The sequence below is a fragment of the Hetaerina americana genome, unplaced genomic scaffold, assembly GCF_022747635.1.
Source record: "Hetaerina americana unplaced genomic scaffold, ioHetAmer1.1.p SCAF_39, whole genome shotgun sequence".
In the NCBI taxonomy this organism is placed as follows: domain Eukaryota; kingdom Metazoa; phylum Arthropoda; class Insecta; order Odonata; family Calopterygidae; genus Hetaerina; species Hetaerina americana.
Window position 1 is genome coordinate 2,034,471 of NW_027286974.1, and position 26,525 is coordinate 2,060,995.

Sequence of the window (26,525 nt, forward strand, 5' to 3'; positions counted from 1 at the left end):
GTCATTTTCATTCTTTTAACGTCATTTCACACCAGTAATAATAATTAAAAGACACTAGTGTCAGACAAATTTTGCAAAGTAGCCATCTCGCGGCAGTAGGCCAACTTCCAAGACGTGGCATTTTCGCGCACGGGAGGCGGTTTGTTTGATGGCGAATGTGGTGGATATGCCCCGATTATTACAGATGTTATACACTCAAGTTATCCACTGCACAAAGAATAAATATGCACTAGAGTCTATATAAACCTCCTACCGTAATGATTAATTAGATTCTTACTGCAATAACATTGTTTTATTACTAATAAAACTTTTAATAATTGCCTTCACGTTGAGCATCAATGATATGACTTTGAGTTATAGCTACTTGGTTGAAGCTTAATTATTATTCGTAATTTGCTTGAGAGATACGTTTAATTTTGTTTCTTCGAGCAATCTGCGTGGTTCTTTTACAGTTAAACATTTGTGTATTTTTCAATAATGTAAATGGTGAATTTGGTAACCATTTCTACTGATGATACATTGAAATGTTTCGAACAGATGGTTGGTTGGTGATTTGAGACTTTTTACAGTTAAAGTGAAAGGAAAATGATTGCATTTCCATGCTTTTTCATTCAAAAATCAAAGTATTCTTTTCGCCAAACGTACTATTCGCGATCAGCTGACGGAAATTTCTGTATCGGCGCCATATCGATTCCCTTGTTTTAATAACAGGGGAACGTGGATTGGAACCGATTGGATTGAGGAATGGATTCCGCGAAATAGTATTATGGTTGTACGAATGTTGTGTAAAATATTTTAGTAAAACGTTTAGTATTCTCAATTTAAGATATGAATTAATTCTTGTAAGCGTTCATCGTATCAGTTGAGACCACTTTTTAATCAAAGCGAGCGTTGTATAGTGAAAAACGCTCTGCTTCTTACCTTGGATCGATGGTGAAGTTCGTTTTGCCGTGATATATCTCTAAAAGTATCATTTGAAAATGTCGGTGGATGGTAGTTTATTTTTATGCAGGCTATGTCTAAAATCCGACGACTGGCATGTTAATGTATTCGATGCGAATAGAACAGATGGTTTATTAGTATTTGAGGTAATTCAGGACTTACTACAGATAGAGGTGAGTGGTTTACCATAATTGCTGCATGTTTTACATTCATATCAGTCGGCACCTTTTGATTTAAGCTGGTCGGTGTATTGTTTTTTTCTCAAATGACTTAAACGTTCCTATTAATTGCATTGTATGTAACTAATGTATCATATATTAGTTGCACAAAAGGCAATAGTACGTAGACTCGCTTGTTCGTCATAGTCACTAGATTTTGGGTGGTTTTATTTTGTTGGAGTTGTAGCAACTATGCTTACTGTTGAAACTTATAAAATACGCGATTCCAACCAAACCTTTTGCTACGTATTATTTGTGCAAAGAGGCTATTAATATAATCTTATGAAATGCGATATTACTACTGAAATAGTGCGTAGTAGAGCGGCTTTACCTTATTTCTTTTGTGTCGCCTATTGTACTATCAAACACATCTGGGTGTAGGGCTGATATTGTCCAATTTTTGGCCAAAATAGCAGTTAAGGTGTAGGACTGATATTGTCTTGAGGCATCCCCGGGAATCGAATCCTGGCCATTTGGTCTGCAGTCTTGTTCTCTAACCGCTGAACTACCTCGTTTCCCGTTTAAATGATAATTTCGGCCAATAGAATTTCAAAAAAAGCGGTGGTAGCAAGTTTTCCTAGCAAAAACATTTCTTTTTTGCTCTGTTCCACTCTCCGTAGGTGCGTCCGTCAACCGACGCATATGAGACGGAAATAGTCCTTTTCCGCTGATTTCTTTGATCCTGCTCCTTCCGATAATCTTCATCTTCCCTTGGCATTCGTGTAACGAATTCAATTGAGAATTAATTATGATCATTTACAAATGTATTATTAGCTTACGTAATATTTGGTTGCGCCGAAGACGACCTCGTTGTTTGCCCCTAACAACCAAATGTGTTTATTTTTGAAATGTGCGGCGTTTTTACGTATTTTTTGTTTGTTTGTCACTTAGACATCAGTTTAATTCTAAGTACGTATTGCTGCTTATAAATTAAGCAGGATGTTATGAATGGTATGCCTTATGTATATTTCATCATAGTTTTCAATCATCAGATTTCACCCTTGACGGGATGTTAAATTAAAACTGTAGCCATAAATATTTCTGGAGCATTAAGCAATGAAACGCAGATGCCTAGGCTTCAAATATACATCACTGTGGCCGCGTAATATACTCTGAGGGCCTAAACAAGAGTTGTGATGTCTCTAAATGCAATCCCTGTTGTTATGATCTTTTGTGTTTTTCCTAGGTTCACGAATACGATGGCCTTCCGTCCACCGCCTGCCGTGATTGCTGCACTAAATTGGGCGAGTTTAGCGATTTCAAGAAAATGTGCATCAGGTCTGCCAGTGAGCTCAAGAGAAAAAGGCTAACCGTAAGTGTTCTCCTAAAGGAAAGAAAAATTAAAAGGTATATGACTGATAGTATTTTTCATCTTTTAAACTTTTGCTTTGAGTTCTGAGATGTATTTGTCGACCTGCGGACACTTAATTGAACACCAAACGCTTTAACCCACTTCACAAATGATATATTTTTTCAACTTAGTATAAATACCTCTCTCAAGTACTTTGAAGACGCTTCTATGGTAGTGTTTGAGTTCCTTTGCCATTGTGTGACCAAGTCATCCTGTAGTTTGTCAAAGTTCCCTGGAAACACAGAAGTTCTACAGTTTTTTTTTGTTTTTTGTAAAATTATGATGGTGAAATATATTTTAATACAAAAGGTCTGTCCATTAAATACATGAACTGATGCCATAAAAACTTTTTTAGCAAAATTTTGTGTCTCCATCATAGATTTTGTTTTGCCTTCTAATTCAAAGTACTCTTTCTCCATTCGTAATAGGCTATGCCTTCTGATATTCCATCTTCTTCTTCTTTTCCAAAACTGGTTAGTAAAGCACCCTTTGGAAGTCCTTTTAGGCAGTTAGTTTTAATTTTCTCGTGTCGTTTCTTGATTTATTGTGTCTCTTCTCCACACAACTTGCGCCTAAGTGATATACAATGTCCCCAATTATCTAATTTTATTGCATTTTTATGGGAATATATGAAAAAATCATAAAGGGGCAAAGATCTATAAGAATGAGGAGGAGAGGATTGTGATCAATTTCAATTTTCGACAACAGTAAAAACAAGGACAACGGAGATGGCTAATTGGGTCTCAGACAACTAGCGCTTCTATAGTGGGCACGGGGCTATTGTCCGCGTCAGGGCCAACAGAATGCACCAGTTTGCATATTTATTTGTGAGACTACGTAAATAAAATAAGCTTCAGATAACCAAATTGAAAGAACTGTGGAAGATGACTTGATTGAAAATTTTTAATGGAGTAATTCGCTAATGTGTATTAAAATGTAAATATTTCAAAGTGTAAACATCATTCCGTCTTAACAGGGTTCTCATCCAGGTCAAAGGGAATGATTACTACTCTTTTCATTTATTTTTCAGAGATTACCCATTTACAGGGTTCGTCCGGAAAATAAGTGTACTGATTTTTTAGGTGCCGAAAGTGCTCAGTGATGATCAGAGACTCAATCGTTTGGAAATCGCGACACAACTTGCGGATCACTGCAAAAATGATCCACAGTTTTTAGAGAACTGTTCTGTTCCCGAAGATAAAGTGGAGTTTGAAAGGAACGCGATACGGGACTTTGGACGCCGTCAGAGAGGCCGTGACGACGTGTCTTTGAGAGGTTCCCGATGATGCCTTCGCGGGAGCGTTCCAGGAATGGGAACGCTGCTGGAACAAGTGTATTGACTCACAAGGGTCCTATTTTGAGGAATATTAGCTTAAAATATGTAAAAGTGTAGTAAATTTTTTTTCCTGAGCTCAGTACACTTATTTTCCGGACGAACCCTGTAGATTGCCATGCAGAATTGGTTTATTTTGCGCTCAAAATGCCAGACTATATTAAAAAGTAAAATGAAGCATAGAATAAAAAGTTATGTGTAAAAGTTATTATTTATGATGATGCCAAACATTTAATATCCAAATTCCAAAGAAACTGCACTGGAGATACCGCAACAGTAACTTTTAAATGGAGTCATCCGCTAATGTGCATTTCAATGCAACAATTTCAGAGTGAATAAAAAATCATTTGCCTTGACCGGGTTTCGAACCCGGATCCATCTCGATGTCCGGTCTGAGTGCTTTAGCCATATAAGCTATCGAGCTGTCCTGTTAAACTCTTAAGACTTTGGGGACTTTTTAAAGGAACAAGATGTTGTGAGGAAATACTGTAAATACAATGTTACAGGCATTTGTAGTTGTGCGCAAAGTGCCACAGTCCACGAGGTTAAAGACAACTTTTAAATGCTTAAAAGGCTGTTTATACCTTTGATAGCTTAGCTGGTCAAAGCACTCGACTGGAAATGATGACATTTTAGACATCCTTAATCCTTTAGGTACGAAAAACATAATCCAATCAAGACGTAATGGAGTAAGAACTGCTCCGCAAGGTTCAACAGGGATTATTATAATGCTCAAGCATGATTTGGCAGTTCTCAAACTGAATTCCCTCCTTCTCTTCTTTGAAAAAGGTGGCTTGTACTGTAACTTTGAAAACTAGTGTGTTCCCTTTTCTTTTTTGTGTGTTCCTGTGCTTTTGTCTGTGTTCGCTAGTGCTGGTGCATATACATTAAAGATATATATATATATATATATATATATATGTATGTATATATGTATGTATATATATATATGTGTATATATATGTATATATATATATGTATGTATATATATATATATATGTATATATATGTGTATATATATATATATCTATATCTATTTGTGTATATATATATATATATATATATGTATATATATGATAATATATGTATATGTATATATATATATACAGATGTAGATTTTTAAACCTTTCTGGAAGGGTGAGAACCCACGAGATGGCGCATATCTGGGTGGCCCAATCATTTAAACCGTCTGGGCTGAACCAAGCCCACTGAATGCATCATATGACCGCCTACATATCCCCTCCCACCCCCTTGTTCATTCCCTATTGGTCCCTTTACCTCTCCTTCCCCCACCTCTCCCCCGCACATGTCCTCTCCGCTCTTCCACCTGAGAACGCCATTCTGAAGACGACAACCAAAGTGTCGAAACGTTAAAACAACATATTGTGAGTGTCCCTTCTTTGTGTCTCTATGGTCTAAAAATCTATGTCTGTGTTTTTATATATTTGTGCGTCGCCGAAGAGCGATCCATTTCGAAGATATTGTTATAGAGATGTATATATATGTGTGGGTCACGGTAGTCCAGGGGGTAGAGTGTTGGACTGCTGATCGGAGGTCCCGGGTTCGATTCCCGGGCAAGGCACTCTGGGCACCTGCAGCTGCACCCAAGCTTTGTGATTACTAACAGGGTACCAGATCTTCCTGGGAAACCATAACCGGCACAGGGAAAGGAACTGGCCCCCCTTATTACCCTGATGTGTGAATTTTCACACGCCGTAAATAGGGCTTAGTACTGGGTGATCTCCACCATCACCTACTAAACCGACCTTCGGGATCATTACTGTGTTTATGGTTTTTTATATATGTATGTATAATATATATGTATGTATAATATATATGTATGTATAATATATATGTATGTGTATATATATATATATATATATATATATATATATATATATATATATATATATATATATATATATATATTGTGGGACGCTCTGGTCCATGGGGTAGTCCAGTGGGACTACTGACTGGAGGGTCCCAGGTTTGATTCCCTGGCAAGTCTCTGGGCACCTGCAGCTTCACCCAAGCTATGTGATTTTTCGGGTACCAGATCTTCCTGGGGAACCTTATTAATGCGATGAGAGGAAGTTCTCTTTTAATGTTTTCCTCATAATTTGTTCCGTTTGGAGTATAGATGCAAGATTGTTCCTCTACAGAGCGTCGGAAACTGATGATGGCACCGGTGTCAGTATAAACAACTATTAATATTGTCCCCAGGTGACCATAAAGCAAGAGAGGGAGTCGGATGAGGAAGAAGTGATTACGGATGACTTTACCTCTGTCAACCGGGGAGGCGTGCCAAAGGCAGATGCCACGGTACGAGCACCCGACCAAACCAAGGTACTTTAAACTCCTTAAACCCTGTCCCACTTTGTGGATTATATACATATGCTAGTCTCTGTTCCTAGCACTTCAAAATGTGAGAAAGTTATGTTGGTAAAATAATTTAATCCTTTTTTCAAACATTTATATCCCCTCTTAAAAAATTAAAAAGCATGAAATGCCTCAGCAAAAATGCTTTGTCTTCAATATTGATATGAAAAGTTGTGTGGTAGTGTTTAGTGTCTTTGTTTAAAAATTTCCTAACTATCGCCTTATTGTCCCAAGTTATCGTTTCCCTCTTAGGTTTCATGGTTATTCATGAGAATTCCATATTCTCTTTTATATGAAGGCAAAAGAACAAACATATATGCATGGTATGCAACAAATGAGTCATTTTCCATTTAAAATTCTCGATAAAATTATATTTGTCGAGATAATTAAGTGCTTTTTTGAAAATTTTATGTATTTTTTGATGTTTGCATGCATGAATTGAAATGTAGGCTTTCTCAAGTGTTTAAATTTGATGACATAATTAAAAGGTTGTCTAATAGTACAGGGTGAATGGTCTCCCTGATTTGATGGGTGAATTGTAAAAAAATCAACAAATAAAATTGGAGAAGGAATTTTCATTACTGAAAAGTGCATCCAATGCTATTTTATTTTTCATTAGGATTTCAATATTATATCATCAAGGTGAAAACGTTGGTGAACAATGAACATTTTGAATTGTTCAAAAAAGTTTTTGAAAACTCTGGATATCTTGCATTATTCCGATGCGATGACATCTGTAATTGTCTCCTTAAGTGCCTCCAAAGGTCCCTGGTTAAACTTTGTATGCCTCCGCTTTGCGATATCCCCAAGGAAAAGAAATCTAGTGGGCTGAAATGCGCGGAGCGAGGGGGCCATGGAATACATTGCCTCGTAAGGAGATCAGGTGGCCGGGTAATTGTTCTTGCAGGATTTGGGGCTTTGAACAATGGGTGGTATAAGCCGTGGCATCATCCTGCTGGAACCAAAAGGCTTCCCTGTGTCATATTCCTCACCATACTCTTCCATTTTGGGGAGTAAAATGTTCTCCAGCATCCCACAGTAGCACAGAGTAACAGTTGTACCTGGATATTCAAATAAGTAAGGCCCAATAATGGCTATGGAGGACACAGGGCACCAAATTGTCATTTAGGGACTATGAAGACGTCTTGGGTGAAGTTTGTGAGGGTTGTCAGTCGCCCTGTACCAAAAATTTGGCTTATTTACTGAGCCGGAGAGGTAAAAATGCACTTCATCGCTAGACAACAACACCCTCTGTGTTGCCACCACTCTATCACCTACCCCTCTGAATTTAAAAATACCATTAACTTGGTCAACAAGGATATCCAACTCATCTGTGAATGGCTGACTGAAAATCGGCTAAATCTGAATCCCAAAAAGACCAATTTGATAATGAAAACTTCGTTGCAATTTTCCACAGTTAAAACTTTATTGCCGACCATGGTTTCGATACACTGTATCATCATCAGGTGAGGAAAAGTACAAGGAGAAGGGATATATATACCAAGCTACAAGAAGGGGTGGCAGGGGAGGAAAGAGCGGGGGGAAGGGGGGGTTTGTCATGAAGAGAAAGGCAGGAAAACGGGGGTTCCATTGGTTTTTCCTGCCTTTCTCTTCATGACAAACCCCCCCTTCCCCCCGCTCTTTCCTCCCCTGCCACCCCTTCTTGTAGCTTGGTATATATATCCCTTCTCCTTGTACTTTTCCTCACCTGATGATGATACAGTGTATCGAAACCATGGTCGGCAATAAAGTTTTAACTGTGGAAAATTGCAACGAAGTTTTCATTATGTCTCGATTCCACAACATCACGCCTGACTCTTCACTTTTCGGACCAATTCGATAATCTTTGGAAGCACCGCCAATGTACATATGCTGCTCGCAAGTGATCTCCCTAAAATAAGTGTTTTAAATATTCAAATTGACTACTCAAGTACAGTGAAAAGCCAAAGGAGTTTATCTAAGCAGCACCTTAACCTGGCGCAAGCAAGTAAATGCCATTTCTAATAAAGTTCACAAAACTCTTTACACAATGAAGCATTTCAGATACCTAATCCCTATAACGTTACGCCAGAAGCTTGTTCAAATGTTAGTATTACCACATCTCGACTATTGCTCAGTTGTCTACGCTGATGAGAACAAGGAGCTAAGTACAAAATTAACAAAGGCTCCAAAATTCTTGTCTACGATTCATCTTTAATATGCGTTTTAATGAACGTGTAGATTCTTACAATAAAACGTTGAATTGGTTAAAACTCGAACAGAGGAGGATACTTCAAAAGGCCTCACAATTATTTTAATTTCTGAATTATCAAAACCCCCCTTCTTATTTATATGAAAATTTTATATTCAATTCGCTTACGACAAAGAGATCAAACCGCATTACAAAAACATTCCATCTTCCCAATTACCGCACGGCTATATATGCAAAGTCATTCAGTATTTCATCCTGTCAAACTATGGAAGTGTTTGCCTATAATAAAGTAAAATTATCCAGGAACACATCCCAATTCAACAGGAACGTTTTCATATATATCTGTCCACCACACTACCAAAATGACCTCATTACTGTTCTATCAGGCTAAATATTTATGCTATGGTAATTATAACTATTGTTATATGTATGTACATATGTATTGTACTATATACTGATTCAAATGATGTTAAATTATGTTTTGTGACTGGTTTAATTAACCTTATTCTATGCATTATGTAAACCTGTTTCACTCCATAGGTTTCAAAACCTCATGTAACATGTATTCTACTCCAAAGGACTTTGCTCCCAGAGCAATAAAATTATTGTTTATTATTATTATTATTATCATTGTTTTTAAGGGACGTTTCTATGACATATCCTCGCCATATGTTCACCGGACAACTCTATGGTAACTACTAAAAATACCGTTGTTTTCTCCAGCCTACGACAGTATTCCCTCGCCACTATTCCACCTGTTCCCTTTTCAGCGATTTATTGAACCTAGGGAGTCCATTCTACCCAACCCTGTATACAGGATTCGTCCGGAAAATAAGTGTACTGATTTTTTTCCGCCGCTCCAGGCGCGCCCAGCACCGCTCTGACTGGCTGCGATTGGAGGGGGGTATGTTGGCAAGCGACGCTGAAAAAGGCAGTCGGCTCTGAGCTGTGGTGTAGTGAGGAGCTCTGTTAACGCGAACCTCCACGCTCGACCCACGTCACGGAACGCGATGCCGAAGTTTTTGGAGCAGCGTTATTCCATCAAATTTGCGGTAAAGCTTGGGAAATCGACTACCGAAACTGTCGGTATGATTAACCAGGCTTACGGGGAGTCAGCCATGTCCAAAACATGATCTTTCGGTGGCACAAGATGTTTAGGAGGGCAGAGAAGAGGTCGACGACGAACCATGGCCTGGACGCCCATCAACGACACTCACCGACGAAAATGTGCGAAAAGTTCACGATGTACTGAACTCTGATCGTCGTCTTAGTGTTCAGATGATAGCAGAGCAGTGTAATGTGCCAAAAACAATAGTGCACGAGATTATTAGGGAGCAATTACAGAGCAAAAACATCTGGCGGCTGCATCACGACAATGCGCCGTCTCACACCGCGCTTGTCGTGTCGGACTTCTTGGCCAAGCACGGCGTGGCAACGCTGCCGCACCCACCCTACAGCCCGGACTTGGCACCACCGGACTTCTTTCTGTTCCCGAAGATAAAGAGGAGTTTGAAAGGAACGCGATACGGGACTTTGGACGCCGTCAAAGAGGCCGTGACGAAGTGTCTTCGAGAGGTTCCCGATGATGCCTTCGCGGGAGCGTTCCAGGAATGGGGACGCCGCTGGAACAAGTGTATCGACTCACAAGGGTCCTATTTTGAGGAATATTAGCTTAAGATATGTAAAAGTGTAATAAATTTTTTTTCCTGAGCTCAGTACACTTATTTTCCGGACGAACCCTGTATAAGCTTAAAATATTGCTATTTTCACTTCTGATCAGATAGTTCTCTGTTCCTCTTGTAGAACTGCAATTCTGCTCTTGTTTAAACAAAAAATCGATTGAAAACAGAAAAGAGAATGTTTCTTTCCATTGCTAAATAATTTTAAACACCCCTACATATATATATGTATGTATGTATGGAAATGGAGAACTCATGTGTTTAATGATTGCAGTAATTTGTTGTGATTTAATTGTAAGTCTCATTGTTGTGTGGATAGTTCTCCGTGTATAGTCTGAGATTAACACGCTTATTTTAATGAATACTGATGGATTTTGTTGCTTTTTCAGCAGGATTGGCGCATGGCGGGGGCAGATGGCCGTGTCCAGAGGCCTTCACAAATAATTCCACCTGTGGAAGTGTTTGTGAAAGTGGGAGAAGATTGTGGGCTGCCTTTGAAGAATGACGGTTTGCCTGTGGAGAGAGACCCTTTGTCCATGTCCGAGGAAGCTATCCCGTCAACTCTGATCACCATGTCCGACGATCGTGTCTTCAGGGAGGAGAGGTTCTCAGAGTCATCGCCCGCTGCACGAAATCCAATCATTCTCCAAAGAGTTATTAAACAGGAAGTGGATGATGACGCATTGGAAACAACACCTCTCTCTGTGGCGGACACCTCTGCGCAAAAGGGAAGCACAGACGTGAGTAAGAACCACATTTTCACTTGAATTATAATGGTAGAACCATTGACCGGGAACCGAATCCAGATCCCACATTATCCAGACAGTTTTTTCTAGCCAGCTGAGCTATCAAGGCATCGTCTCACACTATGAAATTTTGTGGGCTTCAAAGGAACAAATTTTTATCTTGACATAAGGTACAAGTACCATACCGTACCTTTAAACCAGGAGAATGAATACGTAGTGCCGTTACTGTCATGAGGAAATACCGATGGCCCCGCCAAAAGTTACTATCATGGCATCTCCAACAGTTCATTCAAATTTGTGAAAAGGCAAAACAGCTGTTGCCTTTTTAAAAGTTGGCTTTAGCCTTGTGGAATATTGCGTATTGCACAAGACTATGAAAGCCTATGACATTACAGGGTGCATTCCGTAAGTAATGCGATTGAATTTCCCGATCTGCTTCAGTTGATCAATTGGAGTATGTAAACATCTCTTTGTATTGTTTACATGAAATCCTTCCCTGATTGATGTGATTTGCGTGTACAGGGTACGTACCTAAAGTAATTCAATTATTTAACCCTCTTAGTGCGGCGGGCCCATATATTGGCTTTTGTATCCATGGCGAAAAGTGCGGCGGGCCGATATATCGGCTCTTGCGTAGGCTATTGTTTAAATCGCTGTAGCTTTTGGTTATTTTCTTTAATATTTTATGGTTTTTGTGCTATCGATAGGTTGAATTCCATACAATTATATAACACATTTTTTTAATTTTTTAATTAGCAAATTTAAATGTTTTTCAAGTCCCAATTTGACTCAGTGAGATCAGCCTTTTCAACAAAAATCGAACTATGCAGAGGCTGACAAAAAAATATGCAATTCACTGGTTTTTCTTTATTTATATATAATTTTTTCTAAATGTCTTTTTGATTCTTTATTATATTTAAATATGGTAGCTTTTATTGAAAAATGTTTAAAAAAAATATCATCATTGTGTCTAAAAATCGAAATATTATTTCTAAAAAACTATTCTTCAAATTTATAATACTGTAATACAGGGTTGCACCCAAAAGTGGTAGGACTGATTTTCTCTGGCGCGAACGGAGCGGTGGAGGGGGGTCTGCCTGGCAGGGTAAGGTGGAGGGGGCTCTTAGCAACAGGCCAACACCAACCTCAGTCGCCTGCGGGCTGTCGTTGAGTGAGGACACCGTTTTTAGTGCAGCAAGTTTTTTGTCCGCGTCGAAAAACAAAATGAATCTGAATTTAGAGCAACGTTATTCCGTGAAGTTTTGTGCGAAACTCGGGAAGACGGAAACTGAGACCCTCGATATGATCAAGCAGGCTTATGGGGACACTGTCTTAAGCCGTTCCACAGTATTTGAGTGGCACAAGTTGTTTAAAGAGGGTAGGGAGCTCGTTGAAGACGACCATCGCTCCGGACGGCAAGAACCGACACGAATGTGGACAGAGTGAGGACACTGCTGAACACAGACCGACGCTTAACCAGTGAAGAAATTGCAGACCAGTTGGGTCTGTCTACATCCAACGTCCAACGCATTATTTCACAGGATTTGGCCATGCGCAAGGTGTGCGCCAAGATGGTGCCGAAAATTCTGCAATGGCGCGCTCGTCGTCAGACAGCTCCTGGCCAAATATGGCGTTGCCACGTTGCCGCACCCGCCCTATTCTCCCGATCTGGCACCACCGGACTTCTTCTTCTTCCCCCTGATGAAAAGACAGCTCAAGGGACGACGTTTTGACTCGATAAAGGCCGTTCAAGAGGCTTCGACGAGGGTCATCAACGGCATCCCCAAAGAAAATTTCCAGCAGGCGTACAGGGGGGAATGGGAGCAACGTTATACTAAGTGTGTAGCAGCTCAAGGAGCATACTTTGAAGATTATTAAGACAATGTAAGTATATCGTCAATAAAATTCTTGTAAAAAAATCAGTCCTACCACTTTTGGGTGCGACCCTGTAATTACATTTATTTTTGAGATGATGTAAATGTATAACATCATTATTACCTACAATATTTTATTTTAAAGTAAAAAAACTGTGTATGGATATCTAAACAAATAACTTCATAATGTTTTTCTTCCTAAGGTGATGCATTTTCTTAAATTACCCTTTTCACTTCTCACTAGTTCCCCTGGAATCCCCACCGCACTAAGAGGGTTAAAAAAGTAATTTATTGAACAGATTGAGCTTTGCTCACACTTTCCTTCTTGCTAAATCTTTAGCAACAATGCAAAACCTAGACGACGAGTTCAGTTCATTTCGTAACCATCTGTATCTACATCTACATCTACTTAATACCCCGCAAGCCGCCGCAAGGGTGTGTGGGGGGGGGGTGTTAGGACACCACCCGTAATTTAGAAAAGAAAAAAACCACATGGAATAACCACAAAATCATATATCCACAAAAAAAACATGGCATGCATTCATGCATGAACACTTACACCCCACACACATGCAAACACTCAATCTACATCTTACATACACATGCACCTGTATAAATACACCTAACAGCTTTGCAGTGTTTAACTTTGCTCCGACTTGTAAATTCAATGTTTTCAATATTTCTAAAGTGACTTCGGTTTCTTGCTATTATGATTTCTGATTGCTCGGGGAAAGAATGAGTATTTGTGTGTCTATCTGTCCTGGAATCTATCTCCCTTAGTTTATCTTTGTGGTCTGATCTACCTAAGTAGCGTGGGCCCATTATAATTCCTTCAGTGTCATAGTTAAACTCGTTTGTTCTGAACCTTTCTAAAAGTCTAAGCCTCGCTTGTTCTCTCCGTACTTCAAGTGGTTCCCAGCCTAAATCCCCTAAGAGACCTGTCACACTTGTGTTCTCATCATAACAATTTTTTAACGAATCTAGCGGATTTTCTCTGGACTTAATCTAATTCTTTTTGCCAAATTTTCTCCCGAGGATCCCAAATACTTGCGGCATATTCCAAATGGGGTCTAACTAGAGCAAAATAACACCTCTCTTTAACTTTTTCATTACATTTCCCCACCACCCGTTTTATGAAGCCAAGTTTCTTTAAAGCTGATCCGCATATTGTCCTGATATGTGCTCCCCATGAAAGGCGTGGTGTTAGAACAACCCCCAAATATTTAACTTGATTTGCCGTAGTCAATACTGAACCCTCTATTTTGTAGTTTATATCCTGTTCCTCGCTTCCTTTATTCCAAAATTTCAAAACTGCGCATTTATCTACATTAAGTGTTAATCCCCATTTATTGCACCATTCCGAGATATTGTCTAAGTCTCTAGAGAGTAGCTCGCAATCTAGTTGGCTCCTTATTTCCCTGTACACCACCGTGTCTTCAGCAAATAACCTCAGATTGCCACCAACGTGTGTGCTTAGGTCATTAATGCATATTAAGAACAGAAGAGGCCCTATTACACTTCCCTGGGGGACCACACGTCAGAAGCATTCGGCTGGGAAGTTATTTCTACCCCGCACGGATTACCCGGTCTGACTTGGCTTTCCTTCCGATTAAACACACGTTTGCATCCATGGGTCATAAACTTGCTGAGTAGTGCTTTAGTTCGTACGAATATGTGGTAAAAATGGCTCGATGAACGTTTTGTACGGGAAACGGAACCATTTTAACTGACGTGGTAATCAAAAATTGCAACCAGGATAGGAAATATGTCCAACGAGAATTCTTAGAGCAAAGCTCTTTCAATCATTCTCCCAAATTTCCACTTTAAAATCCACAATTTCCATCTTGCACACCTGGTAATACGGTTGCCATATAATGATAGCATGCTATTTTAATAAATAAACCATAAACAGTAGTAATCAACCCTAAGGGAATATAATATATCTCTCTATATCCCTAAAGGAATAATGAAATATGAATATTATTCATGAATTCAACACTTATTTGCATCGATGGGTCATGCCTTTGGGGAAGTAGCGCTTTGGGTTTGTACGAAACTGTTTATAAAATGACGCAATGAATGTTTGAAAGTCAAAATGGGAACATTTTAACTGACACAGTGGTTGAAAAATGCCCGAAAGATGGGAAAAACTTCCAAATAGCAATTGCCCAAACATTAAATTAAGATCTTTCAATCATTCTTCCTAATTTATTCTATTTTTCTATTTTTCCAAAACGTACGTTGGGAAGAAGTTGATACCCCATTACTGCTCAAACAAACCACGTATTTTCTCAAGAAACTGCGATGGAGAGAATCTGGATGGATGCTGATACTTGACCGATCTTGATACTCAATCGACGCTCTTGAGTCCAAATTTTGTCGAATACGACCCACATTGTCATCAGTTTCGCTGGTTGATGGTCTCCCAGAGTGTTCTTCGTCTCGTGAACCTCTTCCGGGCCCTCCTTAGAGGCCTTCTAACCACATCAAAACTTGTCAGTAGGGCAGAACACAGTCCTCGTAAGCCCCACAAATCATTTTGTCAGTCTCCTCAAGAGATTTTAATTCAGTTAAGTGCTTAGTAATTATGTAACGATGCTGGTGATTGTTGATTCCATTTATTTTGTGACACGGCTGGCGCGCAGAGGTTTACAATAACTGACGTCTTGCCGCTTCCTCAGTTTCGAGAGCACAGAGACCAGTTTTGTGGCAAAGCTTAGCGTCTCCCTCCTACACCTACTCCGAGTGGTTTGATTCAACTCCGACCAATTGGAGCGGTGTGGTAACTTTAATTGCATTACTACTGGAATGGACCCTGTATGCGCTGTTGTCGGTGTTCTGCTTAAGTTCCTTGAGTTCCATGCCTAAATGTGTGATTCTGTGCAAAAATAAGCTTGCTATTTTGAAATGAGACATGGAAAAGTTATGTAAAATGTCTGTGAGGATATTTATAATATTATATGCTGATGCTCTTCATGTGTATTACACAGGCAATGGTTGGGGAAGGGGGTGATGCAGGATGCACGGTGCATGGCAGGAGGGAGGCGCTAAGACGAGGCATCAGCGGTGGGGAGAAGGAGTGCTCGCCAGACAAGCACCGAGATAGGAGCTTAAGTGATGCTGCACTGCAAGGTGAGGAATGCATATCATACTTCCCGGTCCGTAAGACGCAATTGTTTCCCTCCGAAATGAGCTCTAATATCAACCGGAATCTTCTAATGAGCCGTGGGTATAACGGGGATAGTAAATTGCAAAGAAACTGAGGGAGATGCCACAGCAGAGTAACTTCCAACGGAGTCATACGCTAATGTACATTTCAATTCAATTATTTCAGAGTGTAAAAATCAGTCACCTTGACCGGGATTCGAACCCGGATGTCCAGTCTTGAGTTCTTTTAGCCAGTTAAACTATTGGGATGTCGTCTTAAACTCTCTGAAATTTTGGGGGCTTTTAAATAGATGTTATGACGATATAAATAGCTCAAGTGTTAAAAAGATGGTTCTTTAACCTCATGGACTGTGGCACGTCGGGCAAAACTATTAATAATTATACTAAAAAGAAAGACTTGTACTTTTCCACAGATTTTATTATACGGTACAACGCGTTTCGCCGACTTGCGGCATCATCAGGTACAAATTTGCAAAACAGACAGAGCAAGAATATATACCCTCAGGACAGAGTGGGGGCGGGGAGTGGACGGAAGGGCCCGAGAGGGACTGGGGGCTTGCAGGTGTGCGTTGATGGATTGTTTTGACCATTTCCAGGCTAGTATCTCGGAGAGGAGTGGGGAGGGGTATGGGAACAATTGCTCATTACAAAGTGTCGTGTTGGGGTTCACCAAGTGCCTTCTAATCTCTAATTGCTCGAGAGCGTCCATTTTTAATCCTTTTGGGAGTGTGTGTAATATCTCTGGGACAAACTCACTGCTGTGGTTGAATTCTAGTAAATGCTTGGCGAAGAGAGAGAGTTGTTATTCTGATTTCTGTGACACCTAGCGTGTTCCTTGACTCGTAACTTGATATTCCTGCCGGTCTGACCGACATAAACGCTGTTGCGATCCTCGCATTTCAGTTAATAAATGCCTGATTTGAGAAGGCTATCCTGAGTGTCTTTTCCATTGGCTAGAAGTTTGGAGAGGGTTATGGGTGGGTAGAAGGCTGCTTTGAGTGAGGTGGGTAGGCAGTTGGAAATCCTATATGAAAGATCTCCCAGAAATGGGATTGAGCACCACTTAAAATCTTTTTAGTATGGATATTAAATACTTCCACAAAGTGAAGCCTGAAACAATAGAAAAACTGTTAATGCCTGTGACGTTGTATATACGGTATTTCGTCACAACATCTTGTTCCTTTGAAAAAGCCACCAAAATTTCAGAGTTTAAGTGAGCATGCCTCGATAGCTTAACTGGCTAAAAGAACTCAGACCGGACATCGAGAGGGACCCGGGTTCGAATCCCGGTCGAGGCAAATGATTTTTTTACGCTCTGAAATTGTTGCAGGGGATATTAAAATTGATCTATCGTACGTAAGCCAATTCCCTGGAGATGTACGCACTCTTGAGGGCAGACCAGAAAGTAATTAACATGATGGTCCACTACAGAGAGAGAGTTTGTAGTCGTGCCGTATATGTTGGAAGACCGGCACTCTGAAGGGAAACCTCAAAAAGCACTCAGAGTTGGATAAAATGTAGTTTATCCAACCCTCCTAATGACGAAACACTTCACCAGTCATGAAATTATCGACCCTTTCCCTGCAAACTCATTCTCCATACCTGTCACGTTCATGTGAAAATTGAGGTTCTGCCAGGTATTTAACCTTTTATCATACTGTAACTTACGTTTCGGCCTTGATACGTTTCAGTGTATAGGGCTAGAGCCACCATCTTCGGTGTATAAACGTCCCTACGCTCTATCAACGAATTCTGCTCTGGTATTGTGTGCTTCAGTAGTAGTAGTTTTGAGGGGAGGCGACCGACAGCTAAGGTCATTTGCGCCATAGGGGAAGGACAGGAAAGGATGAAGGGTGGAGAGAAACCCGGCGTCGGCATTAGCCTACTCTTTACGAAAGGCGCCAAGGGGTCCGCGGCTTAACGTCCCATCGGACGGACGGCGTACTCACTCAAAGTGCCCTCCACAAAGCACCTCAAGTAGGGATCGAGATACCCTCTCTGAAAAATATTCAACACCGCCGGGATTTGAACCCGCGCCCTCAGGGTGGGAAGCCAGTACGTTAGCCCCCGCACCATCTCGATCCCCCGTGTGCTTCAGACTGTGTTTCTTCTACTTAAATTACTCCCCCAAATTTGATAAAATGCAATGCAATTTCAGCTCCCTGTTGTTAGGCTCAAGGACCTTGTGGGCGCATTGAATTTGGTTTGCATTATTTATGAAATTAATTCCTTTAGGGGGGCGGTAGACATTGACCATAGCGTAGGGCGGCAAGCGGGGTTAATTCGCCCTTGTGGTTGTGGATATATCATAATAATATTCATTTTGTTGAAAATATCGTGATTTTTCAGTGCGATTGGTACATAAGCAGAGCACGTAAACAAAATATGGGTATATTCTATTGTTTCAGGCTTCACTTCGTGGAAGTATTTAATATCCATTACTAAAAACCACCACACCGCTTGCAGACACAATATTTAAAATTCAAAAGCGAGCCGTACGGCTAATTGTCAAAGCAGAGCATAATGCTCCTTGTCGTCCATTATTCCATAAATTGAACATTCTACCTTTGCCATGTATTTATATCTATGTATTACTGGTGTACACCTTTGTAAACCTTTCAATGTATGACACAAATTGTGGTATTCACCACTATGGGACCAGGTCTAAAAATGATCTGCACCGAACTTACGTAAGAACTAGAACCACCGCACTAGGCCCTAAATCTATGGGTCTCCTTATGTTTAATAAGCTAAACGAGGACCTGAAATCCAGCACAAACATTTATCTATTTAAAAGAAAATTGAGAGCTTTTCTTCAAAGGAATTTGTTCTATTCTATTAGGAATTTCATGGAACATGAAACTTAGAATAGGCATATGTATTTACATTGTGTATTATTGTATATATTGACGTGTCCTATACTATGTACAATTTTTTTGTATGATGGTCTCTGGACAAATAAAAATTATTATTATTATTATTAAAAAGAAAGACTTGTACCCACCTGACTCAAAGCAGCCTTCTACCCACCCGTAATCCTCTCCAAACTTCTAGCCAATGGAAAAGACACCCGGGATAGCCTTCTCAAATCAGGCATTTTATAAGCTGAAATGCAAGGGATTCCAACAGCGTTTATGTCGGTCAGACCGGCAGGAATATCAAGTTACGAGTCAAGGAACACGCTAGGTGTCACAGAAATCAGAATAACAACTCTCTCTCTTCGCCAAGCATTTACTAGAATTCAACCACAGCAGTGAGTTTGTCCCAGAGATATTACACACACTCCCAAAAGGATTAAAAATGGACGCTCTCGAGTAATTAGAGATTAGAAGGCACTTGGTAAACCCCAACACGACACTTTGTAATGAGCAATTGTTCCCATACCCCTCCTCCCCACTCCTCTCCGAGAAATTAGCCTGGAAATGGTCAAAACAATCCATCAACACACCCCACCCCTCTCAAATCCTTCCAACCCTCCCCGCCCCCACTCTGTCCTGAGGGTATATATTCTTGCTCTGTCTGTTTTGCAAATTTGTACCTGATGATGTCGCAAGTCGGTGAAACGCGTTGTACCGTATAATAAAATCTGTGGAAAAGTACAAGTCTTTCTTTTTAGAATGGAAAATATGGGTAGTGTGTGTTTTGTTTATTTAGAAGGGCATCCAACCTTTAAGTGTCAACATTACCTTCCGTCTTTCTTCACATACGAGAGGGACACGTGTGGAATTTCTTCTCCTTCTGTCTTGTGAACGATAGCTTTGAAGTCTCGGAGTCCTTTGTTGTTGTGGGCCCTGATTGCGAACAAGGCCACGAGGTGAGCCCATTTCTCCCGAACCTTCTGCCGCTCATCTATGGAGACATTCGCCATTGAATCTGCTAGTTGCAATCAGCAAATCCCTTCAACGTCTGCCAAAGAGACTTTGATAGGTTCCCCCAAGGTCCCCTCCTCTTCCACATCGACTCCATCTTGAAATATAAGGATAAATAAACAAATTATCATTCATTCTGGATTAAATTTCTACATCTTCGGACTATAATTGCAAATCAGGACATGCATTAGTGTTAAGAGGACGCCTTGGTGGGGATGATCAAAGGATCAATGGTGATTGAATTTATTAATGCCAGAAACAACGGCAAACAATGACAATGCTCTTATGAATGTTCTGCTGAATGGTGCATTGATTGTGGTGCGTGGTGTATGCCCATGGATCCATCCAAACCATCGTGTCATTCGGTAATAATATAGTATTAGTGTGTGTGTGTGCGCTGTTGATAGTTTACTAAATTCAATTCATCAGATATCATTCGGATTACAGTTTATTTCGACGATTGGGAAGAAGGACAAAGGGACCATTACACACACGATCAATGTTGCCAACTTCAACACAGATATGGTGGTTGAAGGTCTTGAAAGTCCTTGGTATCATCCGTGGCGCCTTGTCGGCCAACTTTAAAAGGCTTAATCCACTTAGAGAACGGGTGTTTTCTTCTTCAGAAAGCATTATCACCGTTTATACAGCTGTCAGTATGTTTCAGTTCAATTTCTCATGATACCTTTTACCACTGCACTTCACTGAAAAACCTGATATGCTGATTCATTGATCCTCAATTCCGTCAATTCTCATTTTCGATGACAAACAGTAAAAATAACAAGGACAATAGCAGAAACTAACATGACTGACAAAGCATACCTACAGCTCGATGATCAGCCAAGCTCAGATGGCTCATTATTGGGTCTCAGACAATAAGCGCTGCTGCTAGTGGATGGGGCTGTAGCCTGCGTCATTGCCACCAGATTGTGCACCAGTTCCCACTTTCATTACGCAGACCATGTATTCTAGTGTTATTTCGATAATAGGATTGTGCATAACAGATAAGGGTTGCTTGTTATAGTGTTTAGAATAAAAATGTTGTAGTCATGTGACAACTAATGTCTTTCTCATCTCCGTTCACAGGACGTCAAAGTTTCAACTTACATTCCAATCAAAAGAAGATGCAGTTACGCTTTGGGAGGCGTCCGTCAACAGTAGGAATCGGAGGTAACACTGCAGCTGTGGGTACGAATTCCGTAAACGAAAGGTGTGTGGGAAATGGAGACTCGGAGGGAGTTGGTGAGGACAAAGGGGAAGGAACTGGTGTTTGTGGGATAAGCAGTGGGTGGACGGGAGGTCATGTGGTTAGTTTGTGTGATCGGAGGGGAAATGCGTCTTTGCTTGAGAGCGTTGAAGTTGTGATGGGGGCAGAGGTGAACTCGACGAGAGAGGACAACGTGGGTGACCTCGGAGACAGTTCTGCTCGGCGAAACGAAAGGAAAGCTATGTCGGACGAGGTCAAAGAGTTCAAGTGTGATGTGTGCGGAGATGAGTTTGATACAAAGGAATCGATTCAGAAACATGTTAGATTGCATAGCGTCGAAGTTTTCAATTGCGGTCTGTGTTTCGTCGGGTTTATTTGTAAGGAGGAATACGAAAGACATCGTTTAGGACAACACGGAATCGGTCCTGACGAAGACGAACCGTTGGACAAAGTTAATAGTCCAATTGCAAGGGATGACGGAGATCAGTTTGACTCAGGTATTGCTGCAATCGGGTCTGGGACACGTACGGACGGGGACACAGACGAGAGATCGCGTACGTGTAACGTTTGTCATAAGACGTTTAGCAGAAAAAGCTATCTCAAGTGTCATATAGCGGTGCACTCAAAAGAAAAGCCGTATTCGTGCAGTGTTTGCGACAAGACGTTCATCACCAAAGGTAACCTGAATGCCCACATGACATCGGTGCATTCGGATAGCAAGCGCCATGCTTGCAGCATCTGTCTCAAGTCATTCGCCAGGAGAGACATCCTAAGGGCACACATGGTGCTTCATACGGGAGCGAATCCTCATTCGTGCACCGTCTGCACCAAATCTTTCACCACTGACACCATCCTGAAGGCTCACATGGTCCTCCACACGGGTGTTAGTCCTCACGTGTGCACCGTCTGCTCCAAGGTGTTTACGACGGATAATAATCTGAAAACCCACATGTATACGCACACTGGAGTTAGACCTCACGTTTGTAGTGTGTGCACCAAATCGTTTCCGACCAAGAGCCTGCTTAAGTTACATATCCTGGCGCACGTGGAGAAGAAACCGTATTCCTGTGACGTCTGCGGTCGGGCTTTCACGAGGAAATACATCCTGAAAAGGCACACGGCGTTGCATTCCGGGGACAGGCCGTTTTCGTGCACCATCTGCGGAAAGACCTTTGTAACGATGGCCATACTTAAGACCCACTTGACGGTTCACGCCGGAGGTAAACCGTACTCTTGCACTTCTTGCCCGAAGACGTTCTCGACGAAAGGCAACCTCAAGTCTCACCTCTTGGTACACTCTGGCGAAAAACCACATCAGTGCGGTATATGCTCTCGGTCTTTCCCAACAAAGGGTAACCTGAACGTTCACATGACGGTCCACTCCAGAGAAAGATCATTTTCCTGTGGTATATGTTCCAAAACCTTCACTCTGAAGGGAAACCTCAAAAAGCACTTAAAATTGCATAAAACGTAGTTTCCCAAACCCTCCTCATGACGAAACACTTAACCAAACATGAAACTGTCAATCCCTTCCCAGCAAACTCATTCTCAATACAAGTACCTGTCACGTTCATGTGAAAATTGATGTTCTCCTGTCTCTTAAACCTTTATTCTTACAGTAACTAACGTTTCAGCCTACCTACAGGGTGCGTTCTACCAAAACTAAGGCAATTAAATTTCCCCCGCCGCTCCAATTGCACAGAGTGGGATGGAACCACTTGGCGTAGTTAGGGATGACGCTAAGCATTGCAGCAAAACTGGTCTCGGTGCTCTCCAAACTGTGGAAGCAGCAGGACGTCAGTTATTGTAAACCTCTGCATGCCGACCGTATCACAAAAACAACCAACAGAGCGGAATTTTCAAGTGAACTTTTGCAAACTATTGAAAATGAAGCTGATTATTCAGACAATGTCATCACTGGTGATGGAGACCTGGGTTTTAATGAATATGACCCAGAGACTAAACGCCTTAAACTTAATATACATTAAACTCATTAAACCCTGTCACACTTTGTGGATTATATACATATGCTAGTCTCTGTTTCTAGCACTTTAAAATGTGAGAAAGTTATATTGGTAACATAATTTAATCCTTTTTTGAGACATTTATATCTCATTTATATCTCATTTTATCTTATTTATATCTCAGTCTTCAATATTGATCACAAAATCGAAAGTTGTGTGATAGTGTTTAGGGTCTTTGTTTAAAAATTTCCTTACTATCACCTTATTGTCCCAAGTTATCATTTCCCTATTAGGTTTCATGGTTATTCATGAGAATTCCATATTCTGTTTTATATGAAAGCAAAGAGCAAACATAACGGATACGAAAATGAACCTGAATATTTGGACAACGTCATCACTGGTGATGACACCTGGGTTTTAATGAATACAGCCCAGGAACGAACACCAAAGCTCTCGGAATGGTACACCGGACCTGACCCAAGCCCATAATAGGCAAGAATGTGGAAATCAAAAGTGAAAACAATGCTCATTGCCTTTTTCGATAGTAAAGGAGTGTTCAATAAGGAGTTCGCTCCTTGAAGACAGACAGTTAACGCTGCCTACTACGTGGATATTGCCGGAAAGACTCCCGGAAAATGGTCATCGGGACGAGAAAAGACATCTCCGCTACCTGGGAACTGTATCATGACATACTACCTTGAACAAAAAGTTCCCGGAATAACCACCGTGTGGCGCTCCCATCGTTCCGATTTGAGTTCTGTTTTTTTTGTTAAATTGGTACATCTGTTGTTGATATTCCCTTTAAATCTTAGTGTCATAACTTGACATTTGCAAAAGTTACGGTCGGTTTTCGGTATGTCCATCAGTGCTTCCTGCGATTTTTCCATTACTTCCTCTCGGCTGCTAAAACGCGTTCCCCGTAATGGTTTTTTAACTCGATTGAACAGAAAGAAGTCACAGGGAGCCAAATCAGGTGAATTGGGTGGCTGTTGGATGGTATTTGTTGCATTTTTCGTCAAAAAATTACGAATAATGATAGCACTGTGCGAAGGTGCGTTATCATGGTGCAAAATCCACGAGTTTTCTGCCCACATTTCTGGTCTCTTTCGGCGAATTGCTTCACGCAAACGTCTCATAACGCCCAAATAATACTCTTTGTTTACTGTCTGGCCTTCGGGCAAAAATTCATGATGCACTACACCGTTGTAATCCATGAAAACCGTCAGCATCTCCGCTACCTGGGAACTGTATCATGACTAAGTGCCTTGCCACAACATGCTATGAGTCAGCTAATTCGTGGCTGGCAGTGTTGGCATTGACAGAGTCCAACAATTGTCAAACACACTGTTGTCGGTTTCGCTGTCTAACAGCCGACCAGAGTCGTTGAACCTCTTTCAGACCCGCTTTGAAGGCCTTTAACCATCTCAAAACTTGTGAGTGAGACAGAGTAGAGTCCCCCAAAGTAAGCTTCACCAATCATTTTGTCAAGTCTCCTCTCAACAGAGATTTTTATTCAGTTTACCACAAAACATAGTAATCACGTAATTTTGCTCGGTCGTGGATTCTTGTTTTTTTCATGACTTTGTTGGTGCGCAGAGGTTTACTGTAAGTGATACCCTGCCGTTTCCACAACTTTGAGAGCACTGAGACCGGTTCCACGATGAAGTTTAATGTCCCTCCCACATACTTCAAGTAATTCGATCGCACTGTGACAAATAGGACCAGCACGGGAAATTTAATTGCGTTACTTAATGAACTCACCCTGTATATATACCGAAGGGAAAGGATTAATGAGTTATTAAATTAATTAATTATTTGCGATGAATGAATCAGTAGCAGTAGTTTCTGGCATTTGGTATGAGTCTACTCTTGATGGCGAAAGGTGCCCAAGGGTCAAACAGTGTTAACGTCCCATCCGACGGACGGCGTACTTACTCTTAAAGTGATCAACACAAAAGCACCTCAAAGTGAAGGATGGCGATTGTAGATAAATAGGTCAAAAACCCTTTTGCGTGTAACGTGTGTGTTATGAATTTGCTTACTTTCATTCATAAATTGGCAGGCTATATTTTGAAATGTGTACAAGTTATTGGTGTAGAAAAAGATCTAAAATTCATCAAAAACTATTATTATTTAAAAAAAAAAAAATTTGCTGTAAATTCTAAAGAGTTATAGTGAACAATACTATACTTTGGTAATCATTGTGCTTTAAATAAAACAAAGATTTCATAGCAATAAATTTTATTAGACTGCTCTGATGTACAGAGAGAGACATTGAGTGCATCGTAGTTCATTAATGGCCCTCGAAAGGTGAAAGGGTTTATCGTGAGAGCATACCTATGCCTCAGTACTCGGCATTACCACTTCGAGGTACGAAACCTTTAAGTTTTTGTTCATTCTTTTGCTAAGTGACTCTCTGGCTGCCGCTTAACAGTACAGTTAATGGTAGTGGAAGAATTTGTGAACAGCTTTGAAGATTTCGACAATTGTTAGACTGACCGTTGATTGGGTATCAAGAGCTAATGAACAGAACTTATCGTCTTCTGTTGTGTTTATGCATTGTTATTGAAGATTTAGCAATGAGGTAAGTATGCACCAAGCTTGTGCCTCAAGGTGTTTGACACAAAACGCTACGAGTCTACAGGTTCCTGGCAAAACACCAGGTGCCAACGCTGCCCCACCCTCCCTATAGTCCAGACGTCACCCCAGCGGAGACTTCTTTTCGTTCCCTCAGATTAAGGTGGCCATAGAAGAGATCCAATCACCCGTGACGAAGACCTTGCCACAGGTCCCCAAAGATGCCTTCCAGGGCACTTACCAGTCACGGCAGAGTCCCTGGAAAAAATATGTAAGAAGCCAAAGAAGAGTACTTTGAAGAATTTTAAGAGTTTGTGCAAATTTGTTCAATAAAATACTTTTTAAAAATTATGATTTCATTACTTTTGGAATGCATCTTTTACTTGAGTATCGCTCTAGCCGACAGGTTACTGCAATTGGACAATTACCCATGCCACATTAACATTGTTCTCTCAATATTGTAGAAACTGTAGGAAATTAGTAGCTTGGAAAAAGAGGTTTAAATTTATTTATTTTTATATATGTTTACTTATTTCAATTAATTTAACTCACTTAGTCACCTTCACTTTCAGTTCTTTGATCAGTTTATTATTCATTAATTTTAATTTCATTATGAAAACAGTTTATAACTTCAATTTCAATAAATGTTAAATGCTTCCTTCTTTATAAAAGTTAAAAACTTAATGATTAATCTCTCAAGCCTGACTATGCAATGCCTTCCTTCCCTTTACCTACTTTTTAATCCATGTTTAAAACAGCCAATAAAATGTATAAATTAACTTAATATGCTATAAATCAGTTAAACTAAATATTCTTAGGCTTAACACTAATATCTTTAGTAGCTGAATCTATATACGAGATATTTATGTCTAACCTACAAATATAGCCTATCTAAACATGGAACTGATGTTATAAATTTAACTGACGATTAAAACTAAGGAATTAAATTGCAATATCCTTACTAACCAACTGAAATAACCTATCAAACTGACCAACAGGTTGAGTACTATGTACTCAATCTGTCCAA

The 26,525-nt window shown here is 40.5% G+C and overlaps 1 protein-coding gene across 2 annotated transcripts; it reads left to right on the forward strand.

Moving 5' to 3' along the window:
- The first annotated feature begins 760 nt into the window (after nt 1-760).
- Nucleotides 761-25,820, forward strand: LOC139691712 (oocyte zinc finger protein XlCOF6-like). 2 transcript variants are annotated; one of them, XM_071589564.1, is made up of 6 exons: nt 761-1,115; nt 2,347-2,472; nt 6,068-6,190; nt 10,483-10,833; nt 15,704-15,845; nt 20,837-25,820. In XM_071589564.1, exons 1-6 carry the CDS (start codon nt 981-983, stop codon nt 22,429-22,431), a joined length of 2,472 nt encoding a protein of 823 aa, XP_071445665.1. In that variant the 5' UTR covers nt 761-980; the 3' UTR covers nt 22,432-25,820. The 2 variants fall into 2 exon arrangements, with proteins under 2 accessions (XP_071445665.1, XP_071445666.1); XM_071589565.1 differs by lacking the exon at nt 761-1,115 and adding an exon at nt 1,986-2,069.
- Nucleotides 25,821-26,525: the final 705 nt, after the last annotated feature.